At 47.2% G+C, this 26,328-nt stretch overlaps 2 protein-coding genes across 17 annotated transcripts in view; both read right to left on the bottom strand.

Annotated features, from left to right (window-relative positions):
- The window catches only part of phldb2b (pleckstrin homology-like domain, family B, member 2b), a 54,262-nt gene extending 44,839 nt beyond the window's left edge, over positions 1 to 9,423 (bottom strand). For 4 of the 16 annotated variants that reach the window (XM_069189923.1, XM_069189925.1, XM_069189929.1 and 1 more), the window contains exons 1-4: positions 8,185 to 9,422; positions 1,680 to 1,778; positions 1,092 to 1,215; positions 615 to 797 (exon numbers count right to left, since the gene is read on the bottom strand). In XM_069189923.1, coding sequence (XP_069046024.1) covers positions 615 to 797; positions 1,092 to 1,215; positions 1,680 to 1,778; positions 8,185 to 8,217 — 439 coding nt within the window. In that variant the 5' untranslated portion in view covers positions 8,218 to 9,422. Of the gene's footprint in view, positions 1 to 614; positions 798 to 1,091; positions 1,216 to 1,679; positions 1,779 to 7,583; positions 7,790 to 8,184 lie in introns of those variants that run through there. The other 12 variants (XM_069189927.1, XM_069189930.1, XM_069189932.1 and 9 more) reach the window with 7 other exon arrangements.
- Positions 9,424 to 11,334: 1,911 nt separating this feature from the next.
- Positions 11,335 to 25,621, bottom strand: plcxd2 (phosphatidylinositol-specific phospholipase C, X domain containing 2). Its single transcript, XM_006628013.3, has 4 exons — positions 25,215 to 25,621; positions 20,679 to 21,145; positions 18,486 to 18,727; positions 11,335 to 16,102 (listed from the first exon to the last, which is right to left on the bottom strand). Exons 1-4 carry the CDS (start codon positions 25,324 to 25,326, stop codon positions 15,949 to 15,951), a joined length of 975 nt encoding a protein of 324 aa, XP_006628076.3. The 5' UTR covers positions 25,327 to 25,621; the 3' UTR covers positions 11,335 to 15,948.
- Between the last annotated feature and the right edge of the window lie 707 nt (positions 25,622 to 26,328).

Below are 26,328 nucleotides of genomic sequence, written 5' to 3'. Positions count from 1 at the left end.
AAAAGGACAGATGGAGGTTTCTATGGGAGCGTTGTTTTTGAGACACAGAACAAGTGTGTGCTCATGAGGATGCTGTCAAAGGCCTCAATATTTACCTGGGGGACTGATAATCAGGGCAGCCACGGCGGAGGCCGAGATAAACGCCGCCTTCTCCCACTCATTTAGAAACCGTGAATCACTGGGAACGGCCTGAGTTACTGGGAAAATTGTTCGCATTCCAACCCAAGCAATTATGCAAAGTAAGGTCACTTCTCCCTCCAAACCAGGCAATTATCAGGAGTGAAGTTACTGTGCACAAATAACGCCCAGACTAAACACTTCCTGAGGTCCAGGCTGTGAACTTTCCAGCCCTGCGTGTACGATCGAATGTGCTGCAAGACGGGGATAAGAGCTGACGTACGAAGAACAGAAACCAGAATCAGGCGCCGGATATTTCAGGGTGCTCACCTCGTTTCGAAGAAATAAAGCTGAAACAGCTCTTTAAAAACAGATGCACGTTTCTCCTCTGGCTAACTGTTACAATTTTACACTGCAGACCTGCAGCGTGTCAAACCTGAAGGCTGACGTGGATCAGATCCCCGTGTACAACAGAGCAGGCGTGCGATTGGCTGTACCTTGGGTCAGCTGTGTGGGCCTGGTCACTGGCACACCGTCCAGGGCACAGAGGTTCCCACAGGGGTCCAGCATGATCACCCCCTGCCTGTTCTCAATGCGACAGTGCTCTGCAGCAATTCCCGGGCCCTCGATCGTGATATCCTGGGGTGTGGAGGCATCCTCCCGGCCAATCCGGGTGATCCCTGAAACAATAACGTCTTCATCATTGCGCATCCCGCAAAAAAAAACCCTTTGATCCGTCGATCTCAACAGGGCTGACATTTTGAAACTTCAAAGGCAAAAAGATGGCAATGAGGAGGATGTGCACTACAGACAGCTACTGTGCTGAGGACAAATTCCCCACGAAAAATGTTATTCTGGCAGATGGATTAGGTCTAATCTCTATTTTAATAAAATCATTGGTGATGTATTGCCTGTAATTGCATTTTAATAACTGATCTCCGAGGACACCACAAGTGTAAGAGCTGGTTACATACCCTCCTCCAGGGGCAGCAGTGTGATGGCGACGCTCAGACGCCCGCTGCCCAGGCTCACCAGGTGAGGCCTCCCCGTCTGCACCTTCAGCCCCTTCCCAGTGTCAATGAGGTCCAGAGGGGTGCCCTGGAGCAAGATCAGGCACAGGGCTGCTGTTACCCCAGGCTCTGGGCACTACTCCCTCAACACACTTCCACTGCGGATGTCATCCACGTGTATTTCAAAAGCCGCCGAGCACTCAACGTTTTCAGGTGAGACGCTCTGGTTTTCCAGTGCACTGACAGGCCCTGAAAGTGCCCAAATATTCACGCCCCACGCTAACAAACTCCAGCCACTGTTTTTCTCAGGCGTACCGGAGATCTGTTTCTCAGTGTTGAATAGCAGGTCTCACAGAACACTTTCTTGACATCATGGGAAAGGTTTTCAAGAACAAAAGGTTTTCATTCCAGAACTTCCTGTGTTCTAGCATGACGATGGTGTCAACCCAATAAATAAATTGATCATTAATAAGTAATAAATGATTAGATTTCGAAGTTGACAAATCTTGCTGTGGATACGGCCTGAACTCCTGGAGAAGCAGGAGCACTGACCTTGGGAGAAGCAGGGGTACTGGAGAGTGCCGATGCCTCTTTCTCCAGGCCTGCAGAGCTCGTCTGCTGGGCTCCGTCCCTCCTCGGCTCAGGTGCATCCTGCAGGGAAAGCAGACTGTGACATCATCCCGCACACCCGGTCCTGGAGGCTGGAAGACAGGGAAGCACCTAAGACCTGCTCACCTTCTACAGGCTAGGCTGTGCGGCTTACAGTCTAATCGTCTCCTGGGCTGGGAGCAGCTCTGTACCGGCGGTTGCTACAGGTAACCGTAGCTTTCTCAAGGGCGCTCACCTTCCAGCCAACCCCATGAGGACAAGATCAGGCCTCTTGTCTGTCCGCCCGGCTGCCCTTCATTCAGGCAGCCGATTAACAACCACAAAACACTGAAGGCTTGATTTACCACTAGACCGGTGCTCTGACATTGAGTTCAGGCGATCAGCTCTGTTCTCAACGCTTGCTCGCACATCCACAGAAGACTGCTTCTTCTACCAGCAGAAGGCCCAGCAGTGAAAGTATTGCTGCTGCCCTTTACCAATCATGGCCGCCTAATAATCCCCATCTATGAACTGGATTCATCACTGTTCTCCTCCCCACTAATAGCTGGTGTGTGGGGAGCACACTGGCGCACTATGGCTGCCGTTGCATCATCCAGGTGGGGCTGCACACTGGTGGTGGTAGTGGGATTCTCCATCACCTGTTAAGCACTTTGAGTGGAGGGCCCAGAAAAGCACTATATAAGTGTGAGAAATTATTATTATAACACTGATAGTAAGCAGTACAATACAAGAGTTTTACAACACAGGTACACCTGGAGATCCACCCAGCTGTTGCTGTAGCAGTTCCTGAACTTAAGAGAGGGCAGTCTGGAGGAGCTAGAGGAAATATAACAGCAAATCCCAGTGGTTCAGCCAAATAAAATCTGTGAGACTATAGCACCTGAAGATCCACCCAGCTGTTGCTGTAGCAGTTCCTGAACTTAAGAGAGGGCAGTCTGGAGGAGCTAGAGGAAATATAACAGCAAATCCCAGTGGTTCAGCCAAATAAAATCTGTGAGACTATAGCACTTCTTAGCACCCTCTTGGACTGTGATTGATATCGTTGTGGTCCTGCTAGAAATGTGACATGTGGAAAAAAGCACATAAGCCACTCTTCACTTTGGACCTCTGACCACAAACATCCATATTTATGTGGGATAGAAAACAAAGTTGCTGGATGCAGTCTCCGTGCTTAGCGTGTTCTAGCCCAGAGGCATCATTTCTGCTGCGGTTGCTCAACGACTTCATTGTCCTCTGTCGCAAGAGCACACAGAAATGATGTTTGTGGAAAACAGCGGAATAAACTGCTTATTCTGATTTTGCCATCTTACGACAGGCTGTCCCATAAAGGGACCTCTGATGATCTCATCAATTAGAAATGTTTTAATTCAGGAAAAAAAAACTGAGTGACAACTCAAAAATGCTTTGCAAATACATGCTGTATTGAAGATGCTCAAGTCCTGTTGAAATCCGCACCCCAGGAGTAAAAGAAACCTGGGCAGGTGATCATAAACACAAGTGGGCTCTTCTAATTCAACCTTTTCTTTTTATGGATGAAGTTTATAAGCCCTGCCAGATCCATGCTTTTAATTTTTTCACATTGCATTTAAATTGTTGACATTTCTAAAGGGTTTTTGAATGCAGCCCATGAGCCTGTACTGAAGAGGTGAAGGGGTTGCAGAACAGCAAGCCTGTTCAGATGCAATGTCTTCATGTACCCAACAGTAAGGCAAGTGCAGGGTTTTGAATCATACCCAGCCTGTTATTTAACCCAGGCTTAAGTCTTTACCACTAACTACAAAGTGAGGAAGAGCTGAGGGCTGGGCATGGCTCTTAAGACCATCAGGCATATTATGCCAAGTTTCAATTGCCTGTGTGAACTTAAGCTGAAAACAACACAGGAAAACATGGCCTGGAGCACAGTCAAAATAAACCCTGTTTGAAAACACTGAACAAGGAAGCTGGCTGCTATTTAAGACACACCATATTTAGCAATGGGCTCAAAACTAGCACACAACTGTTTGCTTTAGTCTGAACTCCAAATTGCTGGTCAGGGTGTCTAAGGGATAACTGGGCTCTGCAGCACTCTGTCAGGAAAGGAGGTAAGAGTGATCTGCGCACCGTTTGTTTGGACAAGCCCTGTGAGGATTTATTATTAAATCTCAGCAGCAGGGAGACTGATAAGATAATCACTGGGCGTGCATCTTCTCTGACCTCCACGGCACCAGACACCCCCTGTTCAGCAGGCCACCAGGAGAAGAGAGCTGTAATATTATACATGTTGTACTCATCAGAATAATGTTGTCAAAGCTGGAGGCAGACAGAGAGACAGGCTCAGAAGAATCACATTGACATCCGGTGCCAAAAAAGCATCACATCCCACAGTCGTCTAAAACCAGCTTTGATGAAAAAAGGGAAAGCTGGATTAATTCAGATGTTTTGCTGGAATAAAGATAGCAAGCACTGAGGGAAGCCAGGAAACCACCCAGTGACATATTTAGACAAGGTGGGGAAGACATCTGTTAGTCTGCTGCTGAAGTATCATTATTCAGGGAATAAAAGGCCTTTACTGTCTCTCCTTAATTGCTCCAAACACCCCTATCTTCTATCTATGTATCTGGATTGAAAGTTCAACAGATGAGATTATCTCCCCTGGTCTTGTTTACAGGTCTCAACTGAAGCTGACAATTTAGAAGTGCAATCATGAAGCGATCTGTTGTGGTTACAATCAGGGTGGGCCTTCTAATACTCAAGTGGAACCTCCATTGTAGAATATACAGTAAAACACAGTACAATATCCAGCTATCTTAAGACAGCTGTGATGGAGTGAAGTTAATAACACAGCACCTTTCTCTGTGTGAGATGTCTTGTTCCAGCTCAGTCCCAGACAGGCCACAGAACACTGGCTATCTAGCAGGCCTGTTGAGCTTTGCTGCATATGGAATAACACAGAGGTATTTTGCCCTGGGATATAAAAATAGTGACTGACTAAATTCTTGGCCATGTTTCATTGATCTAATAACCAGGCACAGATTACGTATTTCTACCAAAGAACTTCAGCTCAGGCATGGTCTAAAGGTGGAGAGATTGATCATTTCCTTTGATGGTTCAATACATATGCACCAAATTAATATATATGTTGTACATGATCATTATACAGCACACATGGACAAAGGTGTCAGCTACATATCTGAGACACATTCTATTAACATCTTGATAAGCAAAATGATTTTTTCCACAAAATGTATTTATAAAGGTATATCCAAAGCAAAAGATTGCAATGAACTGTGAAGGTGGTGGATAGCAATCCTTTATATTAGCTGATACTACAAAGGCACCAGGCACGGGACATGGCTATTGGATAACTGAAAGTATCTAATAGAAACTCACAGGATGACTTATAAGATCCCTAGCTTTGCACAAGAGAGGGATGCCATTTGATCAACAGCTGATGCCTTCACTGGAAACACGGGTCACACACTTCACAAGATCAAAGAGAATCAATGCAAGATCGGTAACCTTTGTCCTGTGTTTAAAACCGAAGCAGGCAGACTTGTATGTGCTGCTCCAGCTGTGCGCAGAATAGTGAATTTCTCACATTTCAACCTCCACAGATACCATATGCTGCTGAAGGATGTCAGGGAGGGACTTCAGCTGAAGCACAGACAGGGCGTGATGAAGGGACAGTTGGACACGATTCATACTTTATGACAAGCTGCCTACCCCAGAACAGAACTGTGGGCTGGCTGCAAGAGGCCGCTGGAGCTCCACAGAGGTTTCTCATGGTCATTTAAAAGGTCATCCTCCAGAACACCCTCCTCGTTCTCTTCTAACCTTGGCCACCTACTATGCGTTAACATCTCCTCACCAGCTGCTACAGTTATTCAGACAAAACGTCTCTCATCCTCAGGCTGCTAAAAAACAAACTTGATCTGACGACAAGCACTTGTTTCTCTTCTTTTTATAATGAATGTGACAGCAGTCTTTCAAAGTTTTCACGGCACTTAATACATCTAAGCTACTCTGTGTCTCTGCTACGCTCTGCTACTGTACAATGATCTCATTGTGCACTACCAGCTTTATAATGCATATGCTGGCATACCGTGAATTTATGAGGGAAAGGGCATCACCGACTTGAACTTCAATATCTCAATATTTTCCTCAGTGACATTTTGGAGAAACGTGCTTTTAGTTTATTTTATGTTACAATCAGAAAGACCCAGTTATTTTGACATAGAGATCAGGAATGTCTTATTCTTTCACTGAGGGGAATGTTTATCTTTACAAAGAATTAAAAGGCAAGGCCTCCCGGTACACATGCAGTCCGTACATTGCAGTGCATTCAAAGTAAGAATCCTGTTGACGTTCACAGCTGGAGACAATGAAGCTTTGTCCGAGTGGAGCTGGTCTGGGAAATGGCTGATCTGTACCACTGTGTGCAGGGGAAACTGGGAGGAGGCCGAAGTTGTCAGCTTTTTTTCCTGTGCGTTATTGAGTGCCCAGTCTCCTCCACTGCTAGAACAGTAAGCTCACAACCTGCACTCCCGGCATAGGAGGGCAAAGACTAAATGAAGATATTTTTCCTATAGACATAACTGGAGAGAGAAACATCACAGCACTGACGCTTGCAGAAAGAGACAGTGCCTCCAAGGTTTATTCTACGTACTTTTTTTCACATTGAGTGAACAGGGAGCAGGAGTGTTTCTGCTGAAAAGACACTTGAGGACCTTTCCTGTAAATGTTCTTACAACTTGATTAAATGTGGAATTACAAAAAGTAAAACTACTGTGAATTGTAACAGCTGAAATTGTTCCATATCTGTGTATTGATTTTGTTTTGCTTCACAGGGAATTTTTACACAGGGCAGAACATCTCTTTAAATGAAAAGAGTGGTAGAGTAGTTGCATTTTCATTTTTCAAAGGAAAATGTTCAAAAAATTCAATTAACACTGGATAATCTTTGACCTCAAAGTGTTTCCTTTTCCTACCGCATGTAAGTCAGGGGAAGACTTCCCTTGCATGTTAGATCCCTTAACATTTACTTTTTGGGCTCTGCTTGAAAGCACCTTAACTGGAAGCAGGCTGTAACGCTCTAAGTTATTATCACAAGTGGCGTAATGGAGAGCCAAAACAGAATGAAGAGGTATTCATCAGCTCCAGCAAATTTAAACCAAATGCCCAAAGATCTGGTGGAGGTCCAGTCTGTCTGTGGGAACTCAGTAATCCCTATACAGGCAGTAGGAGCTCACCTGTGTTGTCTTTCTGCACTCAGAAACCGCTGGGGTCCAGCTGTATGTCTTGAATCACACACAAGCAGCCTTCAGGCTCGATGTGAGATCTATTAATATTAATGAACAGCTAGAGCACAACTGTCCTCTATTCAAGAGCAGTGCCGGTTTAGGACATTTAGCACTGCAATCCCAAAATCTGCCTACGGCCCACCACACTAGTAAAGCCAACAGTCTAATAGGTTGGAAATAACGATCTGAAAAAACAATGACCGCACTGCTGTACGCATGACAGCAGGTGGCAGAGACGTTTGTAAAAGCAGAGCTGGACACAGTGACGATAAGCAATGAAGGGCAGAAGGAATTCAAGGTTTCAGCTCAGGTCCTGAACCATCAAAGGAACTTCACCTTCAGTGAGGTCCTTTACAACACCTCAAAAAGCCTCACAATTGAATATAGGTCCTTTAAAAGATTCAGCACTGTCGCAGTCGCCAGAGATATCGTCGAAACAGAGATATCGCTTGCTCGCATATCTTCCAAGGAATGTGCAGTAAGCTATCCATTACGTTTTGCTTCTGCTCAATTATTTCGCGAGTGTGGACTGACAGGATAATTACTTACAAGAAGACCAGAAACTTACCATGTGAAAATGCCCGCTTGAGGCTATGGGTGAAGTGAATGTGGGTTGCGGCTCGGGAGAGGGTGGAATCGCACAGATGGGCGATTGTGGATCGGCGCTTCGCGGACACCTGACATCTGACAGGGAGCAGAGCCGGGTGTAGAGCCCAAGTCCCTGTGCCCCACCTGCAGCGCTCTGTAGCGCCCCGACACCCTGTCCGCCCCTGAGCCGCGCTCCGGAGGAATTCTAATTATGCACGCTCTGGCGCATGTGACAGGCGCTCCAGACACAACAAAGCAGACTTTCATCGCGCTGAGGCTCGTCTAACTGACCTGGTCTGGGCTACAGCGGCATGCAATACCTAACGACATACCACCAACATAATAACCAGTTTTAGATAACACGCAAAAAAAACCCCAATAAAGGACACCTTTCAACCGTTTCTTCAACTTTTAACCTATCAACAAAAAACAAGACAACAAAAATGCACCACTGCAAACTTAAAAATTATGGTATCAATCTTTTTTTTTTTTTAAAGCCGTTCGTTTCCACGGGGTCAGTTCGTAATTCGATAGAGCAATTCTCTTCTGAGGACCTGCTCGGGTAACATATAGCGACTTACCGTTTTGGAAACGGAGCTGTCAGTGTCAGGCATTCTTGCTGTTGTGGTTGCTCTTGGATTTTGGAGCGAGCAGGAGAAGGAAAAGACCAGAACAGTCAGAAATCCAGATGCGCAAGTGCGCACGCACGCAGAAAAGTTGTCCGTGTCAGGCAGGAGTCCGGGATGCGGGATGTCCGGCGCCGCTGAGGCATCGCACTACGCCCCCGGGGGCAGCCCTGCGCGCCGGGTGCCGGTCCGCTTGCGCCGCCCGCGCTGCTCCCTCGCGCTCTCCCTCGAGCTCCGGAATGCGCAGCAGCTGGAGACCTCGGGGTGCGTGCCGACTGCAGACCGGGGGGGGCTCAGCCGGCCGGCCAGCCAGGAGCGCGTGGAGCCACTTTTCTACAGCGGACAACAACAACAAGGTGTAGAGCTGACCAGAGTCTTTGAAATCAGACCCCCCCCCCCCCAAAAAAAAATTGGAACCCCAAAGACGCGTATATTTCCCAATCCCCACTCAACTGTCGCAAAAACAGCCCGATTTTTTTTAATGCGCGTTGCTTCGCAAAAGGCTAGGCGTGTGAAATTCGGAAACCTGACGCCTCCCGGAGCTGCTTCGGAAAGCGGTGTGTCGGAGATCGCGCGGCGAGTCTCCACGGGCCAGGAGGTGTTTCCTGTGTGAATCTACCGTATGTATGCAGATGCCAGGGACCGCGCCAAGATGCGAAGCTGTGTGCTATTGAAACATACTTTTCTTTTGATTTTTGTTTGTTTTCCGGAGGGGGGTTAAAGACCAGTCTTCGTCAGGATCCTTAAAATCGCAGTGATCGCGGAAAACGCTGGATGTTCCGGCAAACGTTCAATCTTTAGGAAGACGGTCTCCAGCTGAGCCCAACTGTAACGAATCGATCGATCTGATTCGTCGGCATACCTTGCCGGCGTCGAGTCCAGACCAGGCACGGTGAGCGGCGGCCGCGGTCGGGTCCGGCCCGGTCCGGTCCGGCTCGGACCCGCAGCTGCGGAGCGGAAAGGCTGAGCGGGTTGGGACGTGGCGGAGCGCGGGAGCCGGCGTGTTTATCGCCGCGGAAATCGCCACGGCACATGTCGTGGATTCCAGTGCAGGAGACCGAAGCGGCTCGGGGCTGCTTCAGGTTTCACGGTGGGGGAAGGATCTCCAGAGTAAACAGGAAGCCTCTGAGCTGGGCTGCGGCCCGGGCTGAGAGCCCGTGTGATCGTGCTGACCTGTGCTCTCCTTCCCCCGGCCTGCGGTGGGGTTATACAGGACGGCAGCGAGCACCTCCAGTGGGGGCAGTTCGGGCTGGACGGGGGCACTAACGGAGCAGGACTCAAACACACACACACACAGAGGGAGGTCTCTCCAGAGCTCTTTGCTCTGCTGTAAACTCAAATGTCTTATCTACAAGTCAAATCAAGATGGAATTATCCAAATGATTATCGGATTTAATATCCAATTATCCAATTTACCTGAAGAAGGCTCCACAGCCAAAGTATTGTTTTCTTCCTTCTCTTTTCAGCAGGGAATAAACCTATTACTTGTTCCTTAGCCAAATATTGCTCTCTCTCTCTGTCTGTGTGTTGTCTACTTTTAGACTTACACTATCAACCTTACACTTGTTTTAAAATGACTTTAATAATTCCTCACACTTATATAGCGCTTTTCTGGACGCTCCACTCAAAGCACTTTACAGGTAATGGGGATCCCCTCCACCACCACCAGTGTGCACCCCCACCTGGATGGTGTGGCGGCAGCCATAGTGCGCCAGAACGCTCACCACACACCAGCTCTCAGTGGGGAGGAGAGCAGAGTGATGAAGCCACAACATAGATGGGGATTATTAGGAGGCCATGATTTGGTAAGGGCCAATGGGAAATTTGGCCAGGACGCCGGGGTTACACCCCTACTCTTTTCAAGAAACGCCCTGGGATTTTTAATGACCACAGAGAGTCAGGACCTCGGTTTTACGTCTCATCCGAAGGACAGGCCTCTTTTACAGTATGGTGTCCCCGTCACTATACTGGGGCATTAGGACCCACACAGACTGCAGGGAGAGCGCCCCCCCCTGGCCCCACGAGCACCTCTTCCAGCAGCAACCTTAGCTCCTCCCAGGAGGTCTCCCATCCAGATACTGACCAGGCTCACACCTGCTGAGCTGCAGGGTGACATGGCTGCTGGCTGACTTTAAGATACAAACTTCTACCGTGAAAACTTTCAATCCCAAAGTGTGGGAACCTCTCCTTCAGCTTTTTCCTTTGGTCAGGTGGGAAATGCCAGGATGCCATACAGCAGCACTGCCACCCTCAGGCTGATCTCCAGAGCTGGGCCTCCCCAGTGAGGAGCTGGCAGGCTTCTCGGGGGGAGGGAGGGTCACTTCTGCAAGCGGTGTTGGCCGACCAGCAGGTGGCGCACTTTCCTCTCGACCGGAATCTCCCATCCGGGGCCCAGTCTGGTGACCTGGAGCGATGTGCAGGAGCAGGTGTCCTCTTCCAGCTGGGATGTGAAATCGAGGTGCTTGGTTTAGCCAATGACTGGGTGTGGCTCACAAGAGCAGGACTGAAGAGAACCCACACCGGCGCTCCAGAGACAGATCAATCTAGCCTCCCTAGATGTCCTCCTTAACTCACTGAGTGCGGTCGTTTCTCACCTGTCCAGCAGATGCAGAGTGGCTGCTGTGTGCTGCCCATATGTTCGTGGTGAAATGCTCTAGAAAAATGCATGTAGTTGTTGGTATTATTGTATAGAATTAAAGAATTATCTGTGGATTATTTACAAAACAAAAAAGTGTACCGGGAGAGTACACTACGATTAGAACAGCTTTTGTAATGAATCTGTGCTGAGAGGACATGAGAGGGCTGACTCTCCCAGCGTGTCATCATCGGCCTGCTTCTCCAAAAACCACGGCTCAACCTGTCCGATCCAGCTGCTGCTGGTGAACAAAGACGTATTGCTGCATCTTCAGGCAGCCCTCTCGGAGTGAACTCTGGGGGGAAAAGTTTCCAACACTGAATCTGTAACTGCAGGAGACAGATAAATATAAATCACAAAGCAATAGGCTATAAACGTTCGTGGTCACATCACTACATCAGCACTGTTTGTTATATTAAAAAATATATTTTTACTGGTTAAATTAAGAATGCAATATATTACCCTTTCCCCTTTAAGAAAAAAAAAACACGTCAGTTGGAAATTATTTATTTGGCCACTTCACAAAACTTGTTTATTTCAAACATTTCTCAACTATTACATGACCGTCTCTAGTATAACAGCTCATGAAAGAGTTAATTAAAGTGCATCACAGAAACACTATATTGATTGTACAGCATGTCTAAAGGATCTGAAAAGGATTTTGACACTATAAATGAATTTGAATAAGACAGGAAATGGTGGTGTGCTCTCATTCCAAAACAGCATTACGACATGCAAAGATGGGTTTTCCAAATTGAATACCTGACATTTATTTACTAAAGAGAGTATCAGCTGGACGATGAAGCCAATTACTTCACTGTCGTTCACAAATTCACTGTCTTTTATGAATCTTGCATACAGAGATGAATGACGTCATCTAAAAGATAGCTACTGGCATTCTTCTGAAATGGAGTTACATATCCATTACCTTGGAGCTCCACAGTGTTGCTATGGTGACGAATAACATTCCAAACAATTTTACCAGGGATTCTGGTTACAATCAGCAGAATGTATCCTAATGGACACCACTGGCTTATCGAACCCAAAGCCACGAGTTTCCCACACAACATTACCAACATAAAGTTGCCAACATTACAGTCAGCTGAGCAACCCTTTAATAGTAACAGTTTAAAAGCTTTTCAAGGATATTCAGCATATAAAAACGCATCCTACTTCAACGGAAGAGTTGCTGTCTTTTCAATGAATAGCTAGCATATGTCAATGTGCAGTAACACACTTTGGTGCATGCCTCAGGAATAAGCTGTAGCTTTTCCAGTTTGGGTTTACTAAAGAAGTTGTGTGTTTTTAATAAAAATGCAAACACACCTAAAGCACAGACAGATCTTTCTCACCCCCTTCTCCCACAAGTCCACCCCTGCCAGCCTCCTGATGACTTTCGGGCCTGTCCAGAGCAATCAAGCCCCCCAGCAGTGCATAACAGGACAACATCTTCCCATTACTGTTTGCTTTTCAATTACACAAAGACTTTGCAAATTACTGCTTATCTTGACAAGTGGCCTATTCAACAGCTTGCACTGTGTTTACACATGAGATCAGAATTCATGGCTTTCAATGTCCCTTTAAGTGCCGCACTGCGCTATAAATTCAAACTCTCTCTCTGGGCACCTGAGTTGAGCAGCCTTTCGAAACAAAACACTGAACCTGGGAATGAAATATAACCTAGAGAAGATAAAGCTTGTTCTTGAACACATCTCTGCTGCCACATTGTTCCAACATTCCAGTGGAGTGAATGTCTTTTGTCATAAAGTCTTTGCCTTGGTGCTGTTACAGGCATTCAAAATATCACAGTATAGCTGTTGAGAATCACAGTGTTAGGAATGAGTCGATCACTGACATCTAATAAGAAAGATTAATGCACACACAAAAAGAGAATAAAACAACAACAATAATAATAAGCTGTAAAGCTGTATGAATATCTACACTACTCCTGGACACATTACTCTTTCAACGACACTCTGTCATTGTTGCCAATGGATCACAAGGTATCGTGAGGCTTGTAGGGGTATCAGATACACCTGTGGGGAGGACTCTACCCTCAGGGCTCCACTGTGCGAAAATCAGGCTCCATTCAAATACCCAGACAGAGCAATCAGACAGTCACAGCCTCAAGTCCATGCATGGCTCTGTGCGAGGGCATGCGGCTGATATCATCTGGGAAACACTTTCAGGAATGCAGTTTTCCCTCTGAAACTCGTAGACACAGTAAGGCTATTCCCCGGATTGATTCAGCTTACATGGTAAAGAAAAACACAAACAAAAAGTCTCCTGGAATCTGTTTCCCATCACCCACGCTACGCGTGCAAAATGCCAACAGAGCCTCAGGCAAGACCAGCTGTGGCAGTGCAGAGACATAGATGATATCACCTAGCTCTTTCTTCTGTTTTACAAATATTACTTACGGATCTGCAGACAGGAAGCAAAGCATCTATTGCTTCCTGCACGGAATGTGATAAAATATTTTTTTTCCATATGGAAGTTTCAAACTTCCCATCTCGAAAATGTAATTGTAATTGCAATTAAATAAAAAAGTAATTGGCGAAATTAGAAGTACTGTCTGGTTGAATATTCTGTTTTAGATATAAACCATGCTGCTTTTAAATCAAAAAGTCATTTTTTTCACATCAAAACAGGTTATAAAATCATATCAAATTGCATAGTGTTGACATGAAGGATCTGCTGGTGAGAAAAAAATAAGTTAAATGTTTGTTGTTGGAAAATAGATTTGTCTTGAATTCGATAGTCGGTAGAAGTTAAAACAGCAGGTCACAAGGGGAAAAACAAGTCTCCTCAAATTCCAGGGTGATGCATGTGAACCAGCAGCAGTTTTGGAATGTTGCTCTGTTCTTGGTGAAACGTGACTGGGATCGAAGGTGAAACAAACTGGAACACAAGGGACTGGACTGGGAGCCTGGGGCTGATGACACAGGGAACGCCAGTGCGCCGATGAGGTGGGATCATCTGTCTGATGAAGGGTAGGTCCCTACAGTCCACTGCCTATTCTCAGGCTAATTGAACCTATCCAATGATTACAGTATTTCCTTGGATAGACCTATTCATAACCCATTTCAGAATTTAACAGAGTAATTGGACCTAGAATTGGCATTAACGCTGTACCAGGAACTGATTATCAGAACACTCTCCCTTCTCAATTAAACCCATGCATAATTAATGTTTAATAGGAATGCTTATTACTGGAGTGTGTCACACAACCTAATTTCCAGCTTTGTCTGTGTCCACGTTATTGGCAACCGAGCAGTTCAGACACATACAGGTGAGCAGCAGTTAATTAAAGACGCCAAAGACAAGCCGCCCTCAGTTCTGTTGGCTAAATATCTTGGCCGAAATACTACAATGGCAGAGAAGATCTGAAGCAAAGAACTGGGGAGAAGATCCTTATTTAGAAAACACTACTCTTATGTGTTAATTAAAACATCGTGGGCAAACTGTAGTGGAAGGTCTGTCCTTGCATAAGGTTGCCAAAAGGTTACCAGGGTGGGTACCCTTCTGTGCCTTTACCTATCTTGAGAACAGAAGAAGAGTTACAAACCAGAGGCGGCCATTAATCCTCTCCAGTTTGTTTGGTAATTAGTAGCTAGTTGATCCCAGGTTCCGTCCAGCTCTTTCTTGAAAGAAACCCGGGCGTTAACTTCAGGAACATGGCTGGGTAGCTTGTCCCACGCTCCCGTGAAGCTTTGTGTAAGAGCGCCTTCTGCTCTGTTTTAAATGTGCTTCTCCCGAGTTTCCACTTGTGCCCCCTGGTTGGTATTTCACCGCTGATCCTGAAGAGGTCCCCTGGGTTCACTTTCTCAGTGGCTTTGAGGATTTTGAACACTCTGTCCCCTCAGATCTCTCCCTTTCTGGACTCCTCCCAGCAGTCAGCGTTGAATATCCTAATGGCATAAAAACAGCAGCAGTTGTAGAGTTTTGGGCTCAGAAGGCCACTTTCTGGATACAGCACACTGCCAGGAGGAGACTGCGGTTGGCGGCCCGATTAGGAATCCAAATTGAGAAACTCCAAATTGCCCCATTGCACGGTCCAGAGCTGGGCTGCCAATGTGGCTTGTGGCTAAATTTCCAGGGTCCATTTTTCAACATCTGTCACACTTCTGACCCTTCAGTGGTTCACCAAACAATAAGAAACCAGCCCTTCAGTTCTCAGGTCATTATTGCCAGTCTCCGAATTGTCAAGTCCTATTTAAGAGACAAACAGTGCATCTGCCTATAATTGCTCCTGCCAAGGCAAGCATATTTTTTATGGTACAGTAAGGATTTAAAAAATGCCAGAGACCAATACAGCATCTTTAAAGTAAGGCAGAAGCTTAAATCCTGGTTTTAATGGGAGCATACGCAGTATCAGAGGAATTAGAGATTAGTGTCATTTTTACAATCTACCAGCTTGCCTTTTCACTGTTTCAACCATACCCTGTGGAAAATAATGCACATTTGCTTTTTTTACCTTAATCATAACGTGAAATTCTTGATAAATACCCTACATCTATGCTATGCTTTACTGAGGATTGTGTGTAAAGGCATGGGGTGGCTGGTGTCAGTTCGGTCTGAGAGCCCTGCAGCAGCACATTGACTCAGAGAATTAACACTATGTGCCTCTGCGGGAAATGCTGGCATTTCTCGAATGGCTGATTGCATACACACAGGGAACTCTTAAACATGTGCTCTAAAGCTTACTCACACAGTGCTTGAGGCTGCTCTGCTTGACTGATTTGCTGTGGTCTGTCTTTGGCTGCGGGTTGGTACTGCTCCTTGCCTGTAGTTTACTGAATGCACACCATCTATGATGGAGCACAGCTGTTGAGGGAAATCTGGATTAAAGACTGATGTCATCTCATAATAGTGCAGGGTCAGACATCTGATGATCTTTATATTTCTGACTCTCTTATTCAAAAAAGGTATCGGGGCAGTATCTGAGACCCCTCTTTAGCAGACAGGCCCCAGTTGTCCCTATGGGTAAATTGTCAGTTTTCCTTTACTACAGAATGAGCAGTTTGCCCACGGTTGCCCACTGTTGCCCACAGGGAAGAGGGTGCTGGTGGGCGCCTCTGGCTTCAGGTTATAGCCTTGTCAGGGAGCAGCAGGTTGTTCAGCTTGATGACGGTCGTGGCAAAATCCACCAGCTCCACAAAGTCCGAGGTGATGATGTTGACTCCGTTGGCCCCAGGCTTCTGGGCCTTCACCCAGCTCATGATGGTGGGGAGGTTCCTGAAACAGACACGGACAGAGGCAGTCATCAGCATGGACAGAAGTCCTTCAGTTGTCTTCTTGTCCTTGAGAAAGATATAATCCAGTATGAACATGACCTGGTGCAAAACCAAGCAGTGTCAGGTAGCTTGGCCACAGGTCTTATACAGGCCTGGCATAGATGTTCATGCAGATGATTGATATTTAGAGCACCTGTTGTGGGAAAAGTGGATTTTCGACTCTATTTTAATTTTAGCAGGGCTCTGAGTAAGCTTGTTATTACTTGAGCAATTACAAGTAGAGTAATTTAGACTGTGAAGTGTTGTGCACTAGCTACAGCACAGCACAGCACAGTACTCGGGGGGAAGAACAAAATGTGTATGAGCCAATTTAAAAATCTGCAGTTTATACTGAATATCAGCTACACTCCCCAGTCGCAATCACAAAGGAGGCTTTGTTAAATAATTAACAGGGATAATTACAGGGATTGTCTTTGACCATTTACAAAAACAACTCGCACTTGGGTGTTCAATCTCTTTTGTGTACGGCAGGCCATCATTTACATATTCATGAGACTGGCAAAGTCTGAAAGACAATAGGAGGAAATTGGATGACTCGAAGAAAGTTTCTTTTGGGATAATAAACAATCCTGTTCCGATTCATTGACCCTGGCGTCCTCTGGGTCGGTAAATTGAATTACTTCCTCGGAGACTAGTGTCTGTTCAAGATTTCCTGTGAGTTCACCCTGGCTTAACTTGGTCAAGTTTTCCGTCAAAGAAGGCAGACCTGGTATTTTCCTGGTAATCTTGGAGCACAGTGTTTCTCTCAGACGTTTCAGAGCACCGGATCAAAGTCCTGCAATCTGTGAGGATTAAATAAATCTGTACAACACTGATAAGGGCGTTTCCCTGCCAGCATCTGACCTGCCTGGCATTTTTGGTGCTGTATGATTTTATGAACAGGGGTTTAGGAATTCAGAAACATTGTAGTGGGTTTACCGGCCATGAAAACAAAGAAGCAGCCACTATAAAAATACCCCCAGGCCACTGAAACACAGTTAGAAAGTAAGAAATAAAATCATTGCCTGACTCAGGGCCAGTGAAATATTGTGTTGCTTCTGTCTTTACCAAGAACAGAGTTCTTTGTGTCTCAATTTTATCTTTAGGGAATGAAAACAGTCCTTTATTTCCCTTTGCTTATCTGCTGTTGCCCTTGTGCAAAGCAGGGGTCTAGGAGCGATATGTGCTTTGTGGGAAGGTAATACAGTGTGGAGATGTGTGGGTGTTTCACAACACGAGAGACAGCTATCGTAGGAAAAAGGTTGAATTCAGTTTGATTTACTGTCTTAATCTGTGTTACATGTGTCTCTGTTGTTGTGATCTTTGCCTTGTTTTATCATAAATAACATCGAGCTGGTGAGTCATGAAGGGTAGTATCCATTTCCTTAAGTCTTTACCCAGCTCAGGGCTGTGGGGGAGTCAGACCGTATCCTGGCAAGCAGTGGGCGCAAGGCAGGGTACAGAATGGACAGGGCGTCAGTATGGGGCAGAGCAGACACACAGACACTCACACCAGGGCCAGTTCTCCCAGAAGCCCAAACCTGCTGGCATGTCCTTGGATGGTGGAAGGAACCCGGAGCACCACGAGGAAAACCACACAGACAAGGGGAGAACACACAAACCCCACGCAGACAGCACCCCTGGGATTGAACCCGGGGGCCCCAGGTCAACTACTGTGCCACCCATGAAGGGCAGCAAATAAAGTAAACTTCTTATAATTATAATGAATGAAAATCCACAATTATGCTTAGTAATTAATCAATGGTATTTGATTGTAGCTCAGCAGCCAAACGTGTCATTGTAAATGGTATTTAAGGTTTGGTTAATGTAAATAGAGCAATGACGAAGGTGAGTGTGTGTTATTTCTCGACCTTTTTAATAGATATAGACCGCTGCTGTTAGAGAAACTGCGGCCTGCGTCGCCAAAACCCAGCTTCCCTGCTCTATACCGCCATCTGCTGGCGGATATGTTTATTACCGCCATGCTATTTAATTTAAACGTTTTTTATGACAGCGCTGTTATACAGTATACAGTGCCCTGTGATAATACAGTATAGTAATACAAACTGTGCTGTGTCCCTGTGCATCTATTGCTACCTGTGTGATGCATCTATTTTAAACGGACACTATTTTCAGATATTTTTAAACTAGGCAGAAACGAAAGGTAGACTCGCCGTGCTCTCGGGGGCGAGACCGAAAGTCAGGACCACATGACCAAACAGAGCCAGCGGAGGAGTGGAAGAGACAGGAGGGGCAACGAAAGCAGGGACAGGGGCAGGAGCAGGGAAAAGAACGAGAGGCGGAGAACGGGCCGGGGGGTGGGGGGGAGTCTTGAAGAGTCAGACCTCTCCACCAGGTGGGTGCGCAGCCCCTTGATGAGCCCGCGGACGATGGTCTTCACGCGGGGGGTCAGGATGGCCTGGGACACGTGGAAGGCGCCGTGCTTGGCCCTCTCCCCCAGCGTGGTCTCCAGGAACTCGATCAGCTTGTAGGCGTCCGTGGTGTTGGCCCAGGGGGCGGGGATTTTACTGCCCGGCCACAGGTAGGAGCAGCCCCCGGCCGAGGGGTGGTGGTAGAACACCAGGACCTGCGGGGCAGCAGAAACAGAGGGCAGCAGCCACTCAAGCAGGAGCCTACAGAAGTCTGAAAGGTGAAGAAAGTGCGCGTGTTTGCATGCAGAAATTCATGCCCAAAATGTGTAAAAAACATCGTGCACGAGGCCTACAGCGCATGTCAGCTTGGCACGACAATTAGAGACATGCAGCGTTATCGAAGTAGTTCAAGTAGGTCGAAGAAGAAGGCTCCACAGCCGAAACGTTGCGTTTCTGTTCTTGTCTTCTCAGCATGGAATAAACCTTCACTTGTTCCTTTGCAGTATTATCGAAGTCAAGTGCACCTATAGTAGTTTTCCGTTGTCGACACTATCTTGCAACTTTAGGTTATTTCTGAGCCTCAGAAAATTACCCATTAATGGCGTCCTCAAAATTTTACAACCCCAGGTTTGCAGGACGTTTGCATTTGAACACCGGCCTTACTGTCTAATCTCTTACTGTCAGCGTCCCTTTGACGAATCATTAAACCTGCCATGCCTCTGTTTGCTCCAGCAGGCTTTCACTGTCATTCCAACAGGCGTTACTGCATGTTACTCTGCTTTTACCATTGTACAGCGCTGTAAGGGCCTAACAGGGGTGGTTCTGTAATCCCTCTAGAACCACAGTGAATTAGAGTGTCACTGTGAGAATCTGCTGGCAGAAGAAGACTCATTGCCTCCTACACCGTGCTGTTTGTTCCAGGTTGTCCATAATCCTTCAAACACTCGTTTATCCCAGTCGCCTGTCCGTCAGTCCTGGCTGATGCTTTAGGCAGCTGTCGCATGTATTGCCCAGTCAAGCAGCACGGTGTCAGGTCGTTACCACTTGACTGCTCTGTCCTCTCCGAAGGGCTCTGGGGATCAAGGCCGGCCACTGACACATCAGCCGCTGAAAGTCCTGGCCTGAGGCTCGGGAACAGGCTTCTGTTCAAGTTCTTTAGTCAAGTCGTTTCGTTTCACGTGACATTCATGTCACTTACCCAGGGATAACGAGTGCTCTCCGCACTTGGCTGTAATCTGTTCTAATCCTGTCCTGGGCACCTTTCCACAAGCCAGAGATCTTTGCCTGTGTCACCTGTTTAAAGAGCCGCACACTCCCCTCTGTCCCTCAGAGACACGCCCCTGTCCTCAGCCCTGCAGGACGGCTGGCGCAGACGAGAACGCCTGAACTGCTATTGGGATTGTCTTATTGTGTGGCCGTTGCTGGCTCCGCCAAATACCGTGAAACGATGATAAAATAATAATTGTTTGGGGTCAGAGGTAGAGAGGAGCTTTTAGAAATTCCTCATGGTAGGCTGCTCCACAGAACCTTTTCTGCATCTCCCAGCAGCTCATTTTTTGCCTGAGGACAGATACTGCTGATTATTTTCAATACCCTCTGTTTGGAGGTTTTTCTAATTGCTACTAACTTCAGACTCACTGATGTTCATTAGAGTGTTTCAGCCCATCGGGTCCAGAAACATTCCTCTGATACCATCTCTAAAGAGCCGGACCACATCCCAGGGGAACAGACTAGCCCACAGTAACGGGGCAATGCCAACAGTGCAGCTGCTGCTGGCGGCGTGTGTTTCAGAGAGACACTGAGGCCTTGGGATCAAATGGGCTCTGTCCTGTCCGACCACGTTCAGGTCCCAGGTGGGACTGGTATTTTAGGTCTGTGTTCGATCTTATTGTCCTGCCAGTGGACTCCCACATGCTGCCTGGCTAGACGCTATAGACTGCAGCATTGCAACCCTCAACCCCCAGGAGAAGCAGGTAAGCTAGAGTCTCAGTGCACAGTTCAGAGTGGTCAGGGTCCCTCGCCAGCAGGGTGCACATGTGTCTGACTCATCGGCAGCTTCAGACATGCATGTAACCAGGTAGAACAAAAAAGCTAACAGGTGACCCTGTGGCCCTCAGGGGTCGCAGTTCTGCACCCCTGAAATAAGAACACAAGCTCAGACCTTACCTGGAATTTCTTCTGCCACAGGTAGTCCAGAGTGATCTCCTCCACGCGGTCCATTTTGCAGAGCTTGTGTCGAAACACCTTCTTCAGCATGGCGATGAGGTACAGGTGATGGGCCTCGCCCATGGCGTAGTGGTGGTTAAAATCCAGGAACACCACCTCCTTCGAGTGAGCCGTCAGGAACGTGTCGATTTCCACCAGGCCGTCCCACACCCTGTGCCCGAACAGGCCGTGGATGAAGTAAATCTCGTTCCCCGGCTCTCCTGGCTTGGTGGACACCCGCAGGTCGAAGTAGCGGATGCCAGCTTCCAGCTGCTCTTTGAAGGTTAGGTTCTGAGTCATGGACCATTTCTTCATGACCTTCTTGGCGAGCGAGCGGAACAGGCCGGCAAGGTGCTTGACCGCCGCCTTCTGGTCCGGCCCCACAGGAGCCTTCTCATCCACCCAGAAGCTGAAGGAGTCGTGCGATCCTGCAACAGTGAGATGGCCGTGTTAGGGAAATGAACACGTCCCTGTGTGAGACAATCAGTGACATGACCTGATCTGTGTCAGAGGACACACAACACACCCCTGTGTAAGAGAATCAGTGACATGACCTGATCTGTGTCAGAGGACACACAACACACCCCTGTCTGAGACAATCAGTGACATGACCTGATCTGTGTCAGAGGACACACAACACACCCCTGTGTAAGAGAATCAGTGACATGACCTGATCTGTGTCAGAGGACACACAACACACCCCTGTGTAAGAGAATCAGTGACATGACCTGATCTGTGTCAGAGGACACACAACACACCCCTGTGTAAGAGAATCAGTGACATGACCTGATCTGTGTCAGAGGACACACAACACACCCCTGTGTAAGAGCATCAGCGTAAAAGAATCAGGGACATGATCCAATCTATGTAAGAGAACACGCAACACGCCCCTGTGTAAGAGGATGAATGACATGACCAATCTGTGTCAGAGAACCTGCAACACGTCTCAGGTGGCATGAGAGAACAATGCAACCTACCCTAACTTCTGGAGAAAGGCTGATGGGACGAGAGAGAGCGTGGGTGGTGGAGGCAGTGAGTAAGAAATTGCTGCTTTTTATTTGAAAAGGTCTGTGCAGGTCTTCTTGCAGGGCTAGGATGAGAAATTAGCATGAGAAAGTGCAGTGCAGCACTGAAAGAATGCTGTGTGTTTTCCCAAGACCCTTGGACTTGCCACAGGACGTGTGAATGGCAGCCTTCTGAAAACAGTTTGTCACAGCAGTTGTTAGCTCGAGCCATATCTCATCTGCTCCTTTGTTTCTCTTTAAATCGACTTCCTGGAATTGTTAACAATCTGTGTTTTTCACTTGCCTTAGAGACGTTTAACAACCACAGACTGTTTTTCAGGTCATTACAGGGGAGGGTTTTTGGATAAACTATATAAATTGTAGGCTTTGGGTAAGTGGTATTGATCACTATTATTTGTACATTTTAGGACATGACAGCGTTTTGCGCATTCACATATTCAAGCACATTTACATTTCACCAGGAATAACAGCACCACCACAGCACCATTTAAACACATGGAAAGGTTTGTAGAGAGTTTTCCTTCACAATAAACTTGTCTGCACCCCCCGACAGGGTGAGGAGTGACCAAGGGGCAGCTGCAGAGTTGGAGATGGGGCGGAGGAGTGTCGCAATCTACAAATGCCAGGGAGAGAAGGTGATTACAAACAGTATCTATAGCCTTTTAGGTAAGGAAATGAAGTCAGGAGTGATTCCGAATATCTGACTGCTTCTGGAAAATTGGTCCTGGTGTAAAAATGTGAATGTGTCTGCATCTATCCTGTGATGAACTGGAGTCCCATCCAGGACGTACCCTGCCTTGAGCCCATTGCTTGCTGGGATAGGCCCCAGCTCCCCCATGACCCTGAATTGGAAGAAGCACTTCGAAATTGAATGGAGTAAATGGAAGGTGGGATTGAAGTATAAGAACCTCCAAATAAGCAGAACTTTCTTTTCTATCACGAGGGTGACTCCTAGAGTCTTAAGGGAGATCTTTCCTGATTCTGTATTACAGTAGGTTGGCCTTAGAGAGGTAGGCAGCAGCAGGCTGGAGGCTCACAGGTCCGTATTTCAGATGGGATGCTGCTGTGATCCCCCTGATCCAGCTTCTTCACTCACATTACCCCACTGAGTGTCAATGATGGGTCCTCAATTCTCATGGCAAAGGAGACATTGTGTACAAAATAAAGGAATAATAGAGGAACAGGTGGGACACAACAGCGATGTCCTGTTAAGCTCAGGAGTGTGGTGTCCTCTTTAACACGGGAACCTTCCCTGACACTGTACTGTCTGTTTTACCTTGCACTTCTCACTATCACCTTTAAATGTGAAACGTACTGCTTCACCAACTCTTAATGACTGTGCCCTGCATTCTGTGTGTCTTGCACTGGTCTGCTAGGCCTTTATTAAACTTTTATAATGCATGACTCAAGTACCAGCTGAAGCACCCATGCATAGCAAATAACCCCTAAGCAGAGGAGTACAGCAGAAGAGCACATCCATCATTCAGGAGTTCAAAATGCAATTACAACCACATAAATAAGTGAAGCTCACACGGGGGAGATGGGGACACTGTGTAGCAATGTTAATGAGAATTGCTCATTTGCCATTCAATAAAACTGCAGAACTGCACTGGGCTCAAACAATTATTTATTGAAATATGTTAAGATACAATGCATAATGCATTTCTTATGTTGGGTGTCCCTGAAAGAAGGGGGTGATTTAAAAAACAATTACCTGTTTTAGTCCTTTGTAAATTAAACAAAATTTGAAGGTAGTGCACCCTGCAAAACACAAGGTGGAGGCAGATTCATGACCTTCCATGTTACAGGTAACAAAACAGCTGTGCAGAGGGGGAAGGGGAGAGACAGGCTGAAAGATTGGGGTCAGCACCAAGACAGATCTCCCCCCTGCAAGATTAACATCTTAAATCCTCTTTAAACAAGCCACAGGAAGAAGACAGCTGTGCTCCTACTGCTCACACCCGTGGAGAAACGACAGGACGCGATGGGACTTTCTAAGAAAAGTGTCTGTGCGGCAGTGTACATTGTACAATCGGGCCAAAAATAGGACAGAACAATCCGGTGATGAAAGCCATTCAAATTCAGGTCAATAGAGATCTTAGACTGTGGATAAAAAGAAGCAAGCCTTTGGGACGACCACAATCAGGCACACTCACGCATGAGCATCTAGGTTAATTGCACGGAGAACAGAAATGGCCTTAAGTGCAGGCAGTACAGTACGTCAGCCCTGCCCATCTCCACTGCAGTGCACTCAAATCACACGCCAGGTCCTGAAGACACATATTGCAATCCATGGCCACCTCACAGGACCTTAGAAAAGATGTGCAAAGCTGCACCGTTCTGCCAGAAACAGCCTAATCTTCCCGCAGGGGACGAAAGTACGCTACAGAAAGTGTAACATTTTCACTGGCTCGTAATGAATAAAAGTAAAAGAGACTGCAGGAGAGGCTGTGTGAATCTCTATGAGACACGCGAGTCCTTGTCAGCTTCTGGACGGAGTCTGTTTGCAGGTGACCGGATACGATACTGTAAAACTCTTGCACATGCCTGTGAGCAGCCCCAGATCATGGGACAGCTTTTATCACGACAGCAGAGCACAAGCAGGACAGCACAGCGAAAACACCTGCGCCCTGATCGAAACCCGTGGTCGTGTTTTACTTTCAGTCCTTGTGCCGGCTGTCTTATATATGTAACAATATGAGAAGGGCTACAGACGAGATTATGCTATTTGCCGCATTCAGACCATTTGGTAGTCGGTAATCAATTGATCTGCGGGTCTGATCCTGCAGTTTCTTAAAAGAAACCAATCTAACAACAGGGCAGGGTAAGTTGTTGAATACTCTCACGACCCTGCGGTCACGTCCAAACCCATCGCTCCATCGTGGTGACTCCGAACGCCTTGTTGTTCGGCAGGTGCCAAGATATGGCACCATTAAGATGTGGCGCAGCTGGCAAAGCAATTTGCTGTTTGGTACATCTTCGCCTCGCCTGCTGTGTCTGTGGAGTCGGTGTGGCACTGCGCTTCGGCGGCGGACGAGCGCTTTGTTCAGAAGAACAGCACGAATGCAACTAATTATCATTAAAAACAGTCAGTCCGGAGATCAATCACAGCCTGGAAGTGTGTTCCTGTATCGCTACTGCGCGCCGTGACGCTTAAGGAATAAAGCAGTGAAGGGAATTCGAAAGGATATGATATGAGAGCATGTAATGGCCTTGGTCATTATATTAAAAGCATATCTCTTTTTTAACTCCCTGAAGCGCACTTCTGTCAAGACGCTCACAAAACGTGCGCTCTGCAGACACGGAGTGACTGTGAGTCAGTCTGACCTCCTGATCGCTCGACCTTCTGCGGTTCCGGGTGTTATCGTTTTCTTGAACGCTCTCTCTAAAGATCGCAGGGTAAAACTCCGCCAGCCCAGCCCCACGCCGGGGAAGTTCGGCTAAGGCAGATACGTCCGCCCGCTGTACGTACCTGGTACCGCTAAGTGCTTCAGAGGCATCGAGGACAAAGCCGGACAGAGGGAGCCCATCCAGTCTGCGTTAGAGCAGACACTGCCTTTATCCGCGATCTTCATTTTTCTCATCCAAATGGCCAAACAGTCTGGGAGAGATGACTGACACCTGTAGTGGTAACTACGTCGATATCCAGGCTAGATCAGGGAGACTGACACCCCGGGAACTCATTTCCCCTGGTGCGAGGGGCACCTCACCTGGGCTCCACTCAAAGGCAGCCTTCCACGGGACTCGGATCACCGGCAGCCGGGCAAACGGGCTTTGCTCACGTTAATCTCCTTAGTCCGAAATTACACTACTTATCCCCTAGATCAAATTTAGAAAACCTATGGGTCTAAGACAACTCAAGATCATCCCTCCCTTCTCTCTCCCTCTCACACAGACGTCATTGGGAAAAAAAAAAACCTCTCCTCTGCAGGACCGTTTTGCTTTACGCGATGACACTACACACCGCCGAGGCCGGTTAGAGAGCTCCTCCGTGTCAAACAAGGTTAGGATGTCTAAGAGTAGAACCGTAATGCACGGCGAGAGCGGTACTTACTCTTCTGAAGAGATGACTTTTCTGTTTTCTTTCTTAAATACCGCCGCTGTGTGGGCACCTGTAGAGCAAAAAAAAAAACAGATCAATATTGGAGCACGTGAAACGTATCCACCGCGGTAGCTCGAGCTACGGGCTAAGATCGTAAAAAGGTACATCATGGACACGACCGTCATCGGAAGAAGACACGGAGTTCCCCAGTGGCCCTGCCTGATGTTCACCAGGAGATGGCGCAGGAGGACCGCAGATCCGAGCGACCCACGCTCACGAGGGACGCGTGCGGTGCTCGGAAGAGCGCTGAAAGTACGACACAGCCTTGACTTTTAACTGTCTCTTGTTGGGGGTAAAACAGCGGCTAAGATATTCGTGTCCCGCTTCATCGCCCTTTGATTCATTACTCAGAGGCTGTGTTTTTTTTCTTTTCTTTCTGTGCCCTTTTGCAACACAGCCTTTTAAAACCCATCTCAAGGCGCCGGTTCTCTTACTGTGGAAAAACTCCCCAGCGGGCTGTTTGTAAACACGCCCTTGAATCATA

The sequence above is a fragment of the Lepisosteus oculatus genome, chromosome 5 (assembly GCF_040954835.1).
Source record: "Lepisosteus oculatus isolate fLepOcu1 chromosome 5, fLepOcu1.hap2, whole genome shotgun sequence".
NCBI classification, from domain to species: Eukaryota; Metazoa; Chordata; class Actinopteri; order Semionotiformes; family Lepisosteidae; genus Lepisosteus; species Lepisosteus oculatus.
The sequence above is the reverse complement of the archived record's forward strand: the minus strand, read 5'-3'. Positions and strand labels throughout refer to the sequence as shown.

Coding starts and splice junctions, on each gene's coding strand:
- plcxd2 (XM_006628013.3), bottom strand. CDS start 25,326: ATGAGAAAAATGAAGATCGCGGATAAAGGCAGTGTCTGCTCTAACGCA. Junction 21,146..25,214: donor GAAGCACTTAGCGGTACCAG/GTACGTACAGCG, acceptor TCACTGTTGCAG/GATCGCACGACTCCTTCAGC. Junction 16,103..18,485: donor CGCACCCACCTGGTGGAGAG/GTCTGACTCTTC, acceptor TGTCTGTTTCAG/GAACCTCCCCACCATCATGA.